Below are 15,445 nucleotides of genomic sequence, written 5' to 3' on the forward strand. Positions count from 1 at the left end.
ATCCTGGATCTCCATCTTCAGGTTAGACACCCCTCGATACCCTCGCCACAATTGAAAAATGGACCACCGACAGTTAGCTGATATCAAACCAGCTGCTGCTTCTACCTGTAGGCTTTACTGTAAATTCAGGTGGTGATTACTGTGGAAAATTTCTGATTTTGAGAATATGAATTTACAAATAGACTGCATTCCAGGACCTTAATCTGTGTCAAGAGTTTTAACTAGATGCCTCTCTTGTTCCCAAAGCATTCCCATAAGTCACAATCCTTCTGGGAGATGAAACAAGTGCAGGCGTTCACTGTGACAGGTGAATTGAGGGAGAAAGCTGAGGAAAATGAAAAAGGAGAGAAAATGCAGTCAGAGCGTGACCAGCCTGCTGCTCAGTGACGGACAGAACACGGAAATCCAGAAACACTGGAGGACACTGAAAAAGATGACACACAAAGAGGGGCCAGCTTTTGCACAGTGTTGTCTCCTTGCACTTGCCTGTTCACACATCTGTTGCCTAATTGTATGTTTTTTGTTTCTTTTGTTTTTTTGCCTGATCTTTGTTTCAGAGGTACACATAATGTCTACAACTGGAATTGTTTTGTGTATAAAAGATTATTCTTGGGTTTGGTTTGTCTTGTTAAAGGCTAATTGTGTTGGGTATACAGGGTAAATATAGTGCCACTGACTGAACCTGTGAGAAGGACAATTGCTGCAACATAGAGACGACTGTTGCCTGGATAATTTTACCAAACCAACACAGGTTTTCTATGCTAAATATCTCAAATGTAGACATAATACACGTATGTAGCATCAGACATGAGTATCCAGTGTGACATAGAACTACTTCTCGGATGCTGTTTAGTGTTTCATTTTTTGTTTTTTGTATTTTCCGAGGGTAAAATCCAAATGGAGAAACTGGAACGCTGCAGAAAAATAATAGCACTCTTTCTTCTGCCACTCTGATCTTTGTAAGATTATATTTCAAACAACACACCACAAGCTACAGAAAAAATGGCCTTACACATTAGCTGTCCTTCCAAATTACTTTGACTTGTGCTCTGCAGCCAATGATGGGACAGCAGTATTAGATAATCACATAAGATAATATATTCTGAACTATCTTTTACAAACAGTAGTTTCTTTAAAATACAGTGGTGCAATGCACCGTCACTGCTAATAAATGGATATATCCATTAGTAACTGATTTACCTGCTTTGTTTGTCGTGTTTAATGATGTGGAGACCAGTCTCTATGTTCAGAGTTGCTCTTTTCCTTCTAATATATGTTTTTATTTATTCTTTTGGATCCTATTGAAGTGGCATTTATGGCGTCTCTTCTACTGTACCTCTATAGTGAATACATCCAGTATCCTGTCATCGTGTACTTACTCTGTATGTGTTGCTTTGGAGTAAATTGTAGTGTTGTCATCTGTAAAGCTCTGTGTATTTCAGGGGTCAGATCTCGTTCAATGCAGTACATTTGCAATGCAACTATATATATATAAAAAAAAAAACAGTGAATATTTATTTGCTAATGAGAAAATAACTGCAAATAAGACTACTGATTTTGTAAATAGATACTAAGTTGGAGTACATAGTGTATAATGTATAGGCTATTGATTTTAAATGGGATTAACCAACAGCTCAAAATAACTGCCAAGTTAAGAGTTTGTTGTTGTTGTTTTTTTTTTTGTTTTTTTGTCATTCTCATGAGTTTAAATGTTATTTTCACAAAGTTTTGTAGAATAAAATCATTTTAAAAGTTATTCACACTGTTCCGAAAAGGGAAGCTCTCACACTATGTCCTGCTGATCATTTCAGTTGCCTTATCATCACAAGCTGATGGTGTAAGTACAGACAGCAAAGGAAAATAGCCAGCAGGATTTACAATGAAATGAATGTTTTGTTGTTGTTGTTGTTTTTACTGTAAATAAATGCTCTGACAACTTTGCATTCTATTATTCTGTCTCTTTTCAAGCATCGCATCACTCAATGCAAACTTAATGTTGAGCTTTAATCTGTTTTGTTTCACCACCAACACAGTATTCTGAATGCCACGTGTTCAAAATCCCTGCTGTGAAATATACTGTAAATGTCCCATTTCCCACCCTCTTAATGAAAGCGAAGAGAGAAAGCCCCATGAATAAATGATTTGATGGGGCTGCCCACAAGTATGTAAATACCAATCTAATCTAAAAGTGGAGGCTTCTCTGATTATACAACTGTGCCACATGGAAGAAAAAGATATTCAGACTGAAAATTGTAGCTGAACAGCTAAAAGTGCTGCATTCAGAGCACAGATGCCTCCATAATCCTCAAATGAAAGCAGTTTGGAACAAACATGGCTCTTCCCAGTGGCTGCTTGGCCAAACTTTTGAGAAATTTTTGTACAAAGACCTTTGGAAAAGATGTGACCAATAGTCATTATGTCTGAGTAGCTGTGGAAATGGGGAATTTATCTGACGTGTATGTATATTTTCCCATTATTGAATACCAGGGGTAAAAATAAAAATAACCCTTTGAATTGTAGCACAAAAACATAATTACTTTCTAAATGCACTGCACAGTACGCGTGTTTTCATTTATTCATATTTGTGTGTCTCAAAGAGCCTCTACGTTGTGAATCAAACATTCACGTTTCAGTGCTGAGCTGTATTCGGGCCAATGGAGAGAACGAAACTTGCCTGAATCAAACTGATGGTCTCGTTGATGAATTTCATGGTTCAGTTAAGGCCTACAATTCCTGCTTAAGGCTTAACTTAGATTGGCAGTGCCCTCCAGTGGAATCATTTAAACTCTCAATTTATCTAGTGGACGTTGTTAAACTCAGTATTAATACAATAAAAACAAATGCGTATTATTATCATAATGCACACATCAGGAAATTGTATTTCTGTTCAATTTCTTCCTGATACTTTCATTTTTTATTACTGTTGTGTCTATTGTACGATTCATTACAAAATTACTGATTTTATAGAAACTGGTCTTGAGCAAAAGATTGTATTCCAAAGTGCAAAGATGACATTTTGACATCTTGTTGTTGCTGTATTTGCTGTTGTTGGTGAATTATAAAAATCCTCTTCCTTGCTCTTGTGTCTAAAGTCCCCCTTCTCCTGCGGAACCTTTCTTCTCTCAGAGAAACAGGAAGTGCCGTAAATTGCGGTGGCACCGGTCGGAGCCGATCAGATGGAGTCACATTGAGGAGGAAAACTCCGGTCAGCGCGGTAACAGCTAAGGTAGCATTGTTGGTTAAATGCATTCATTGTGTTTTGTTGTTGGATACGTCATGGTGGAAAATTGTTTAATATATAGTTTATCGGTAATAGTGTCTCCAATTTATCTTCCTAAACGGAGCTACTTTGCCAGTTAGCATTAGCATCGCCCCCAGCGCTGCAGTGCTCCCTGTCAGGCGTCTTATTTATTGATGACTGACTTGATTGTTTGTGTTGATATCGACCCATTTAAATTTTCCATGCATTTCCTGGTTTTATTGTAGTTACAGTCACAAGTTACCAATTTGCAAACAAGTCGGATTGTCCCGAGCAAAGACATGTGTGCTGCTCTCTCGGTCAATGTGGTGTAATTATAGTTTAAAAACTGATATTTCAGACGGAAACACTATTAAACCAAGGGTAATAAAAAATATCTGTTCGTTTTAGAAGCTAGAATCGACCTAAAGGGTGTACTACTTAACTATTTAAATTTGATCTCAGTTTACTTAATCAACTAGGCCTAATTTGATTTATTCAATAATGTGGAGCTGCAACGATCCTTCACTTCATGAATTAGTCTTGCTCTTTGCCAACAATGTTGACAGTTAAGTAATAATTTAAAAGATTTATTAAGGAAAAAATTTTGATTTCCAGGTTCTGAGGAGATACCAACTCTCAACAGTTTATGTTTCAGGATAAATTGCTATTTGATTAGTTAGTTAGGAAATCACTGTGAAATCAGGTGATAATGAAAATAATTCTTGCTCATGCCCACAGAAAAAGGGACCAGTCAGCCCATTCCTGATGACTGTATTTGGGTGATCTCCAACCATGTTTGCTTCAAAGGTTGTCCCTCGCCTCAGTTTATTACGTAGAGCTTCTTGTAAGTATGAAGAAACATGCAAAGATCTATTTATCCAACTATAGATTTCAACTTGAACTGGAGTGTCTAAGAAAGTTATACAAATCAAAATTAATTTTTTTTTTATTTCACAGGTGCAGTTAAATCACATGGAGATGTCTGGCGTGAATGTGTACATCCAGTAGTTCCTGCTTCATACTTTTCACTAAAACAAAAACCGAGGAACTACTCAACAGCAGCAGACAACACGCCTCCTCCTCGATGGATTCAGCTGGAGCCAGAACTGGAAGAGGCTCTTGTCCCACGTAAACTGTCAGTAAGTCCACTTGAGAGCTGGCTCTCCCTGCGCTACTCACTCCCTCCACTGCTGGAGTCCGCTCATCCACAGGAGGACGTAGAGCTGCTGGATGAGAAAGTGCTGCCGCCAATCTCTGTCCCTATATTTGAGGACGAGAGTGGCTCAGCAACACCCCTTAGCTGTAAGAACGTTCTGAAGATCAGGCGGAGGAAGATAAACCGGCACAAATATAGGAAGCTACAAAAGCGGATTAAATACTTGAAAAGGAGAGTGCTGGAGGGCAGGGGAAGGAAGAAGCAGGTGAGACTGTCTTCTAGAATTATTCTTTTGGTTTGTTTTTGAGCTGTTGCGGTAATTAATTCTGCAATATGATCTTAACGATGAAGGGTATTAAAACCAGTGGTGGTAGTATTTACCTTGAGTCATGTTTTTCTCTGATTTATCAAGCTAATATTAATTTATAAGAATAATTAATTATGTCAAAATTGTCCTGAACTAGCAAACATCAATCTACTTTCCTACCAACGGTTTGTCTTTATCCTGTATAGAAAAAGTTTGAGGAGGATCTGAAAAGGATCTGGAAAAGAGCAGGACTGAGGAAGGCACCAGAGGGATGGAGGACACCCAAGATCTTCCTTAAACAGTACGGAAGACGGAAACAATGACAGTGGCTACAGATTGTTAGCTCTCTCACACTGGAGGGCGGCTTAGTACGACACACTTCACACACTGCAGTCGACACAGTCAGTCTATTCTCTGATGATGATGATGTGTAGGATTATTTTCAACAAAGTGAACATAATATAATAAAGATCTTTCCCTGTCAAGTCTGAACTCTGGTGTGCTGTAGTTTTCTTTTTGTATTGTTTTAGCCTGACAGCAGAGCAACTGAGCAGCCAACATCACATTCTTACTGTGGATGGCAGTATTGTGCAAAGTCTGGACAAGATGCATCTACCCTGTAATTGCCACAATTAAGGGTAATTTTTATAGCACCAAACAATGAAACTGTTGGAATCCAATTCAGCAGTTTGGCTTTTTTCTTCTTTCCTCAAACAAACTTAGCTTGTGTATCAAAACTCGTACTATACTGTGCAGTAAGGCATTTTGAGCACGTAAGCAAGAAGTGAGCCTTCCAAAAATGAATAACTTGCAAAATTAGAAAAGATTTTCCAGAATCCTTTCTGGATTATAATTCAAAGCAATTTACTTTCTCGGTTAATTACAATTGAAAAATATCAAACTTAACGAGTTAAGCAGTTTATGTAAATAGATGTGATCTTTTATTTCATCTTCGTGACCTCGTGTGAGACTGATGGAAAACTACAATAATGCTTTAAATTTGTTTGATGACTGGGGCAAACCTGTCTAAATGATGGATGACTGGGACCGGTTTCTGCTATTCTTCAATAGCTGGAGCTATTATTTATATGAAAAAAAAAGTTTGCTTCTGTCATTATTGTGTTTCTGCTTCTTTATGGTGAAGAAAGCAGCAGCAGCAGCAGCAGTTTTGGTGTTGGATTTCACTGCCCGGTTGGGGCGGAGCGTGTTGAGGCTCCACACGGCAGCTCCACAACACAATCCTGCTGAACTGCTGCCCCTTCAACTTGGAGCGTTTTGCAGTTTATCAATTGATGCGCACGCAACCTCTGACAGGCTTTCACCTCTGCTGTCAGCGCTGTGAACATGATGCACCCTCATCCGATTCTCCTCCACAGTAAGTGTTTCAGTTCTCCTGCTTTCAGACGAGAAAAAGGTGTTGAGAAAAGTTTCTTTGGCCCATAATTGGATCCAGGTTAGGAATATCCCGTCAGGGACAAAAGCCGAGAGCTTTTCTCTTCTGCTCTACTGCAGATGTACTCTTCTAAATATGATTTTCAATATTGATTTATTTGATGAAGTTTCTGCAGTATGTGCTTTAGCATTGATAATAGCACTGCATTTTCATCACAGTTTTGAATGTTTATTTTTAAAGCCAGGACTTTTCTGTTTATTTATGACTGACACAAGTCGGCAGGATGAGTTTTTAAGTAACCAAGATATTATTAAACCAAAAAGCAGTTTTTAAAATGATTTAGGCTGTCTATATTGTTTTCTGCTTTTTAATGTTTATTTCTCACTATTCTCAAACTCGATCCTTTCTTCCACCCATTTCTTAATCTTTATTTCCTGTGATAATAAGTAAACAATACTCCAGACTGCAGATTTTCTTCATGCATTTACAATCTTTATTTTGGAATATTTGGAGGATAACCAGTGTTGACCTGAAAGTGAAGCACATGACTGCACAACTTTGACCGGCCTGTTGACAAAGACCTGGTACAGTGTGTATGTGGGATTTTTTTATGTCTTCAGCCTGACGTGTTTCTAGTTAACTGTGGTCTGACTTCAGGAGTCAGCACAATCCAGCAGCCAGTCATTATATGTGTCAGTAACGAGCGTCTCACCGCGAGTTGGGCCTTTTGGGTCTGGACAACATGGAGGAGGGGGATTACCGCCCCCAGCCTGTTTATGATGGGCTCTGTCTCAATTAACCAACAACGTGGCATGGAAAAGAGCAGGCTGTAATGAGGAAAATGGGATAATAAACATCAGATCTATCCATTTGGGGCAGAAAATAACAAGGTCACAGTAAAGAAACATGTTGGTAGGGAGAACAATTTCATAAAGACAAGTTAAGGCCCCCTCACAAACAGCTCACAGTGCTTCTTTAGACTTTGTTTTTTTTTTTTTTTTTTACAACTGCACATTTGGGCATCATCAAAAGGAGCTCTTCCATCACTGGCATGAACATAAACATGTGAATCAACAGTGTTTCCAAAATAGTTTTAAGCTTTGAAGTAGTAAACAAATCAATAAACAACACTTTAGTAGCACAACTGTGTAGTTCTGCAAGCTCTACATTCAAATGTTTCCTTAGAATTGAAGCATTTAAATATCCAAACTGAGTTTGAAATATGGATACACACGTCGTGGGAACTGGCCCGCTCCAGCAGATCTGTTTCAGGAGAAAAATCATGGGAAAGAAATTGGGGGAAAAAAAAGTTCAGATTTGTTTGCACTTCTTCGTCTCTACACTTAGCCTTTTTGTGAAATATCACATCATGCTACCTCATTATACATGGATTATTATTATTACAGAACAAAAGCTTCAAGAGGAAATCAGGCTTCGGTGAAAACAACACATTTCTAACAGAATATATTTCACAGTGGAAAGCACTTTATGACTACGCATAGATGACTAAAAGTATGACAAGCCATTTTAATAAACACCAGAGTGCGAGTACAAGACAGCCAACATCCTCTCCAGACCTCTGAACGTACCTTTGCGTTTAGCTGAGTCTGCAACTGGACGGATTTAGCTGATTGCTCTCACGCTGTGACCAAGCTGTGAGTAAACTTCACACACTCACAACAGCCGTGAATCACAGACATTATGCTGAGCAAATTCATGCTTTACGTTTGAGTCGTCCACACGAATCCTTTTGTGTCACCTTTGGGATTGCATTCTCTTAAGTGATTGTCTATCTGACTCCTGGGGTTACAAATGAGAACGGCGCTTTTGCAGGTCATTTGCTAAATGTCTGTTATTATCGCTGGTAATTCAATAGCATATTGTTAAGTCTTTAGTGTGAGTCAGTGCCAGTCTGTGTGTGTCTGGTGGAGAGATGAGAGAAAATTACAGGGGCTGAGACACTTTGTTTTACCTTCTGCAGGAAAGTTTATACCCTCCAATAGAAAAGCCACTGAAGTTTTCCAGCATGAGGTCTCTTCTCTGATGCCAGTGTGTGTGCAGAAATCATTTCTCCCACTTTTGAGTGTGATTATATACCGGTGCACACTCATTTAATCACGGCTGGGTAGAAATCGCAGTAGCAGCTCTGCAGTGAATTATTAAGCACGTTGAAATGAGATGTGTCTGCCCTAAAATGAATCAACCATTCGTGATGAGAAAAACAACTATATGGACGATCTAAACAACCTCCATCAAACAGATTTTGTGCAGCTTCCTTTCTGATGTTAGGTCGTCAGTGTTGTTGGTTTGTTATTTGTTGTAGTCGGCCAAGCTGAAGCTGATTTCACAGCTGAATTTGATAATCCGTACACTCCTCATCTTAAGAAAAAGATGAAACATTGGAAATATATAACAAAGTGTTTGATAGTTGCCACCAGATTCTTCGTAATCAAACCTGGTGCGATGAGTCATTTTAAAATCACACTTATTTCCACATTTAAAATGCCTCACTTGACAGATGAATCATGTCCTCATCACATCTCCTGGTATGATTTAGAACTGCTTTGAAGAGCGCATTGATTACTTTTAAGGCTTTCCATGGATGGTTGTTTCTTAACTTTCCCAGAGGCGTGAAGAGAGAAGTTAAGGACGCAGCGCAATAACAGTCTGGGCCTCAATTCTCTGGAACGACCTGCCTGAGGAAATTGAGTTTGCCGGGTCAGCAACAGTTCTTAAAACCCCTTCGCCAAACATAACTTCACAGAGAGCAAGACTCAGTTTCTGTTTAATTTTGTTTAATTTTGTCCTTTAAATAATTTACTTGAATGTTTTTCTTACAGAGGTTGAATTCGTTTGTGTCTCCTCCATTCCAACATCTTGCGATTTTATTATTTGCTCACGCTTTGTGTGACATATTTTGTCACTTGGGACTTGAAAACTGATGGCAATTTCAAACCTTTAATTTAATGTAGATACAGAAATAACATTGCAGCGACGGCTCTGCCTCTATAGTTCACCGTACCCATAACAGCACAATGAAAACACAGGTGTTTGGTCATTCTCCTGGACTTCTGACACGAGGCAGTGTGACTGAAGTGAGCTGAATAGCAGCCTGGTGCTGCATCCCCTCAGGATCATGGCCTTGCAAACAGGCCAGCAGCAACTGGGATGAATAGAGCCTCTGTTAGCTTTGGTCGTGTGTATATGTCTTCTGGCCTTTCAGCAAACAGACTACGAAATAGCACTGTGGGAAAACACATTCGAAAAAAAGCAACTGCTGTGTTGGAAAATGCTGTTTGTTTTCTCTAACGCGAGAAAACAAACCGCAAAATGTGTGTCCAAAAAATCATCAGGCATATTTTTCCTGCCCTTGTTGCTCTGTGTGAAACTTCTCATTGTTTAAAACCTTTCCTTTTTTTTTTCTTTAACATCGTCTTTGTTTCTTCAGTTTTCTGCTTCTCTAAACAGTCCTCTCACTGAACCCGTGTCTCGTCCAGCTCTTAATCTTCCACTGGTTGTGTCAGTCCAGGCCAAATTTTAACTACCCAGCTATATTTTTGTTGGCTTATCGTTCATGTTTCCGTCTGTTTCAGTTGTTGCTGTGCTCTTCGTGCCACGAGGTAAGATTTCTTTTGTCTTTCTATACACTGTCTAGGGGCTGAGTTTATGCTAACTCAGGCTTCATGCTTGTTTTTCTGTTTTTCTGTGTCTGTATTGATCTTCTGGTTATTTGTTTGTGTCAGCATGTGGTCAGGGCAGCAACAGCCTTGGTGTGGTGGTCGAGGCAAAGAACATCACCCTCCCTGCAGGGTCTAAGGCCGTTCTGCCTTGCCACAGCCCCCGCATGGTGTGGACTCAGGACAGACTGAAGGACCGTCAGAGGGTGGTGCACTGGGACTTGGTCCGCAGCACCCCACACTATTCTGGGGAGCGAATCTTGGACATGTCCCCTGGAGTTCGGCAGAGGGTCTACAACGGATTCAACAAAGGACGCATTTCCATTCCAGAGTCTGCTTTCACTGACGGCAACTTCTCCCTCATCATAAATGGTGAGGCCTCCTTGTGTTTCACCACAAAGATTTTCCCCCTGAATTTATCATTTAATTTCACAGTTGGCGTGCTCTTCTTTTTCAGATGTGGCTAACACTGACAAAGGAGTTTATACCTGCAACCTCCACCATCATTACTGCCAGGTTCACCAATCCATTCAAATCCAACTCAACGTCACGAAATCAGGTGAGGCTTCCTGATTGTGCAGCCTAAAGTTATTTCATTAGTTAGTGTTACATGAAGTACCTTTAACAGCAATGTATCTCGCTCTCTAATGTTTCCAGCTCGTAGAGAGAAGCGGTACTGGGATGGAGAAAAGACAGTGTTCGTGGTCTTGCTGGGCAGCTCAGTGGTATTGCCTTGTGTAAACCGGCGCCCGTTGTGGAGGGAGGGCCTTCAGGAGGACCAGCAGCAGGTGGCTCACTGGGACTTCCAGGCCCCCGGCGTGCGCCCTGACAGGGCTGACCGCCTGGTGGACCTCTACGCCTCAGGAGAGCGCCGGGATTACGGCCCTCTCTTTGCTCAGAGCAAGATGAGCTTGGCTGAGGACGCTTTTACATTCGGGGACTTCTCATTGTCCATCTCTGACTTGAAGCCCGTTGACAAGGGCCTGTACTCCTGCCACTTGCACCACCACTACTGCGGTCTGCATGAAAGACGAATCTTCAGGCTCACTGTGGGACCACCACTTCCGCCCGCCCCCACTACAGCTCCCAGGGTTTTCCAGAATGATGAGCCAGAACCAAGTAAGCTGCACCACAGAATTAAAAACAACAACAGACACCACCAGAAATTTGTTTTTCCAGATCCCAGTGACGGTAAATGTTTTTCCCCATATGGTTCCTTGGCAGGATTTTATACGGAGCAAGAAGACTGGTCCTGGGTGTTTTTTTGTTGTATTTATAAGCATAGTTGGTCAGTTAAATCAGCTCCTCTTCTTGCCAGTTTCCTCCCAGTCCTGTCTGTTTTTGTGTTTGAGCTGAAAAGGGTGGGAGGAGGTAGAAGGAATGTAGAAGCTAACTAAGAAGGAGAGAAAGACTGTCGAAGTTGACTAAGAGTTCACAAGGCAAGTTGATAAGCACAGTTGTATTTACATTTCTGAATTGGGAAGCTTTCTGCAGTAAATAGCTGTGAATAAGTTACAGTGGAAGTCATCTAATTTTGTTTTTTATTTTTTTATTTACAGTCTTTTCATGCGCAGCTGGAGACATTTTAAGTGCACTGGAGAGATGCGTAGTCCCCAGCAGTTTGTAATTCAGGCAGTCAATACATTTGAAGCTATTTCCTCAGTTTGACCCAATTTTTTAGAGACCCGACCGCTTGTCTAGACTGGTTCAACTGTATCTCCACTTTTGTTTATCCGTCTCTGCTCTCAGTTTCTGTTCTGCTTGTACTGCTGATGTGTATCAGCCGCTGGTTGAGGCCTGTTTACCAGCAGTGAAAGCAAGTCTGATACATCTGTTCAACATCTGGAACAGCTGTGGCATGAGAGAGCAAAGTAAGGGGAGGGGATGAAGGTATGTGTTAGACTATAGATCCTCCCCCTGCTTTAGGGAAACGACAGCCTGTTTAATAAAACTCTGTAAGGTGTGCTGTGTAGAAAAGCGCACATGGAATTGCTTGCAGGTTGGAATTCACTTCCTCACACGCCACTGATCTTATCTATTCGATTAAGGCCAAGTTGCTTTCACTCACAGAGGAGCTGCCGATCATCCGAGATTACAAATGCCATGAGTTTTCCCTTTAATGTTGTAATTATTTATGGCATGACAAAATGCACCATAGTTTGTTTGTTTTTTTTTGTTGTTGTTATCATGAAGATGGTGTTTTCAAAGCTGTCAGCAGTTCACCAGAAATCTTTATCTTTCAGAATGAAGAGGTATTCCTGAAGCTTATTGACTTGCAAATGGTGCATATCCCGCAGGGGGAAAGAAAGCATATGCTAAGCCGCATATGTGAAATAACAGTTAACATGTGCAGACTTGTCAGATGTGCCAAGAAAATGGAAATGCTTCTTTGACACGGCTGCAGCTCTAGTTGGGACACTTATGCTCAAGAGACTATGACCTTGGACTTGTTTGCAGTTTAGGTACATTAAAAAACGACAGGCAATAATTACCAACCAAGCTCCCACTTAGGAAGTGGTTTAGGGTTATTTTACTTGGTTTCCTAATGAGCTGGTTGTGGATGTACAGTCAGAGATGCTATATTACATGTTCTGCCTCAGCTGCGTTTAGTTGTTGTGCTGAACTTAACTGCTTAATGAGAGACCAGAGAGTAAATATTCAATATTTAAGATTTGTTTTCTCTGAACCTGCATTTGAATTCAAGGAGACACAGAAAAACAAGGAAGAAAACAGCAACAGCTCTGTAAACATGCATTGCACGGTTATAGTTGCTGTGGAGTCGTAAATGTAGAGCTGGTTGAAGTTTATATGGTCTTGTATATTCTAGCTCAGTATGCATTCTCTGTCTTTGCCATTTCCTCTTAATAGTTATTGCCAACCAACTTGAAAGTGTGCACAACAGGTCTGGGTCTGGGTGCTGCCTTCAGTCAACCCAGATATTAACTTGGTCTGTCAGAGTGTAATTATTATTATTTTTATTTTTATTTTTCAGGGCTTGCTAATTTATTTTCCATCTTTGCAGAAACTAAACTCATGTGTTTGCGAGGTGACGGGAACAGTTTTAAATGGAAAACTAGTACAGACACACAGAAATACGACATTACAGTCCTCACACTTTGCCTCTTCTTCTCTGCTCAGCCTCTGTTTTCCTGTGAAGAGAGAAAAAAAAATAACAGCTGCATGACATCAGGTCTGGAAGTCATTACAGCCAAACAGCATTTTGACATTTAACTCCTGCTCTCCCTCCTTCTGCCTCTGGCTTCACGATTCAAATGAAAATGAAAAATGTTTCGTTGAGCCATGCTCGTTGCTGTTAAATCACTGTTAATTTATCCCAAACCCTCCACAGTTTGTCTAATTGGTATTTTATTTGAAGGTTCATGTTGTTCATGTTTTCTATTCATGATGCGGTTTATTCAGTGTTGGTTGGTGTTGTTTGATTGTTAAAATCTTCTGCCCTCAGGATCTGAAGACGTGGAGACTCCTCGTGTGGTGAACGTAATCCTGCCTGAGCACCGGGGTTATTTCTTGCAGCATCTGGGCTACTTCGTGATGACTTTCCTGCTGCTGGCGTTGATTGTCGTCGCTGTCATTGTGCTGACAAGACGACGCAAAAAGAGAGGTATCTCACGTTCAACGATTCCCCACTTCTTAGCCTGTATCTGACAATTTGCTTGTATGTTGTAATTCTAAAAAGGCATATTCATATACATATTACTTGTGTGCAGCACACTGTAGCAGTCACATTTTATGTGTTCATTATTTTCTCCAGGACTGGAATATGAGCTGCGTCGATCTGAACGGTAAGGCATTATTGCATACTCAATTATATATTGTGTCTCCCTGTAAATTAAATCTAACTTTAAGCTGAACATTGTTCATTCTGTGCAGAGGAAGTGTGTTCAGTGGAGCAGACTTGTCTTTAGAATGCACAGAGCTGAGAAGCTATAACCAAGAACCTCTGAATTCAGGTGCAGTAAACTTCATCCACAAAAGGCCGAGCTCAATAAAAATTAAGTGTATTTCACTTTTTCATAACATCTGTATCTCCCACAATCTACAGACTACAAAAACAACCTACTGAAAGAGAGAGATATGACCAAAGACTGCAATAAGGGTGAGCCGACATTCTGCAGTTAGATAGTAAACACTTCCAGCAGCCACAGTGCAGCTTAAGATAAGAAATATTATGTTTTATTGATACGATGTCCCTCTCCCGCCTCGTCCTTCAGACTTTGATGGAAAGCTGTGGAAGTAAGTGTGATATTGCTGAAATGCTGCTGGCAGGTCCAGGGCAAACACGGGAAGCGTAAAGGAGAAAAAGGGAAAAACAGGAGGAAAACCAGGAGAGGACAAGAGGAATGCTCCCTCTGCCGTAACTCTAGCAAACTAAGCTTTTTCACTAAAAGGCGTCGTCGTTTTTTTTTTTTTTTTGTTTGTTTGTTTTTTTAATTTTAATTTTTTTTTATAACTTGCATTTTCACCAGCTGTTGTAACAATAAGTTTAAACATGTATTTGATCCTTACTCTTTGCATTCATTGGTTGGTTTGTGTTGAATATTAGACAGTGTTATCCTCCTTTCTTTAAGACATTTTTGAATTAACCCTCCTATTACCCTCAGATATTAAACACATTTCACCCTTGGGGTCAATCTGACCTCAGGGATGTTTGCCCCCAGAAAATGATTTGCAGAAAATTGTTAACCAAGTTTTTGTGTCAGGCACTTTGTTTATTTGTTGAATACATAAATAACCCCTTGATATTGAAACCTTGACCTCCCCTCTAGCGCCGCCATCAGGTCAAACTTTTCAATGTAGAAATAATTTATCTTGAAAAACTTTCATCCAAATCTTTTTGGATGAAAGTTGTGTTGCAATATGTGTTCCGCACATTGAAAAAATATAATCGTGATAATTTTATGCTTGATCAATTGTACCCATCAAATTAGGAAAAGTCATGAAATATGAAGCAAAAAAACAAAAGTCAACTATTATTTTTTGAATGATAAACATTGAATGGGGTCAAATTGACCTCAGGGATAATAGGAGGGTTACGATGCAATGCATGCTGTTTATTAAAGTATGTTTTAAGTGTACTGTGCATGCTTACAGAACTGCAAGCTCACAGCTCTTTCTATCTATTGAAATTTGATGAGGTTCCTTTTTGCACAAATTCTGCTGTATTTTAATTTGTGGTTTTTTTTTTCACATACTTCAAAGGTGAATTTACTGTATGTAGATTTAACATTTTGAAACAAGTGGGCAAGATTTCTAGATTCTTAATAATAATCTAGTAGTGAGAAAATTTACACACATCGTGATACTTTAACATTGTTTTTTTTTTTGTTTGCGTGTGTATTTTTTACAAAACTCCACTGTGGTGACAAAATGACAAAATTTCATCCATTTTATATGTTTAACAAATACAGATTGTAAAAATCTCTTCCTCAGACATTTTCCTCCAAATGCACATAAGGTGTCTTAAAATACATGTCTATTGATAATTTATCATCTGAAAAAGAATGAAATTTTAGGACCATGGACTAAAGGCTCAGTCTATCGAAGCTCAGGAAAAAGAAAGAAAGAAAGAAAAAAAAAAAACAACAACCCCGAACTTGTAACCATTTATTTTGGTTTTTTTTAATGGGCTGTGCGGTGCTTGTTTGCATCA

General features: G+C 39.7%; 3 protein-coding genes across 4 annotated transcripts in view; all 3 read left to right on the plus strand.

Annotated features, from left to right (window-relative positions):
• Nucleotides 1-1,566, plus strand: part of LOC115045897 (rap1 GTPase-activating protein 1-like) — a 36,755-nt gene extending 35,189 nt beyond the window's left edge. For both annotated transcript variants that reach the window (XM_029505861.1, XM_029505862.1), the window contains exon 25: nucleotides 247-1,566. In XM_029505861.1, the coding sequence (XP_029361721.1) occupies nucleotides 247-387 (141 nt within the window). In that variant the 3' untranslated portion in view covers nucleotides 388-1,566. The remainder of the gene's footprint in view (nucleotides 1-246) is intronic.
• Nucleotides 1,567-3,152: 1,586 nt separating this feature from the next.
• aurkaip1 (aurora kinase A interacting protein 1) lies at nucleotides 3,153-5,190 on the plus strand. Its single transcript, XM_029507315.1, has 4 exons — nucleotides 3,153-3,226; nucleotides 3,980-4,085; nucleotides 4,199-4,662; nucleotides 4,911-5,190. Exons 2-4 carry the CDS (start codon nucleotides 4,034-4,036, stop codon nucleotides 5,025-5,027), a joined length of 633 nt encoding a protein of 210 aa, XP_029363175.1. The 5' UTR covers nucleotides 3,153-3,226; nucleotides 3,980-4,033; the 3' UTR covers nucleotides 5,028-5,190.
• A 755-nt stretch (nucleotides 5,191-5,945) lies between these two features.
• LOC115046742 (matrix remodeling-associated protein 8-like) lies at nucleotides 5,946-15,421 on the plus strand. Its single transcript, XM_029507316.1, has 10 exons — nucleotides 5,946-6,079; nucleotides 9,691-9,717; nucleotides 9,841-10,146; nucleotides 10,232-10,333; nucleotides 10,432-10,893; nucleotides 13,238-13,396; nucleotides 13,547-13,577; nucleotides 13,666-13,745; nucleotides 13,838-13,891; nucleotides 14,007-15,421. Exons 1-10 carry the CDS (start codon nucleotides 6,049-6,051, stop codon nucleotides 14,030-14,032), a joined length of 1,278 nt encoding a protein of 425 aa, XP_029363176.1. The 5' UTR covers nucleotides 5,946-6,048; the 3' UTR covers nucleotides 14,033-15,421.
• Nucleotides 15,422-15,445: the final 24 nt, after the last annotated feature.

The sequence above is a fragment of the Echeneis naucrates genome, chromosome 7 (assembly GCF_900963305.1).
Source record: "Echeneis naucrates chromosome 7, fEcheNa1.1, whole genome shotgun sequence".
NCBI lineage: Eukaryota > Metazoa > Chordata > Actinopteri > Carangiformes > Echeneidae > Echeneis > Echeneis naucrates.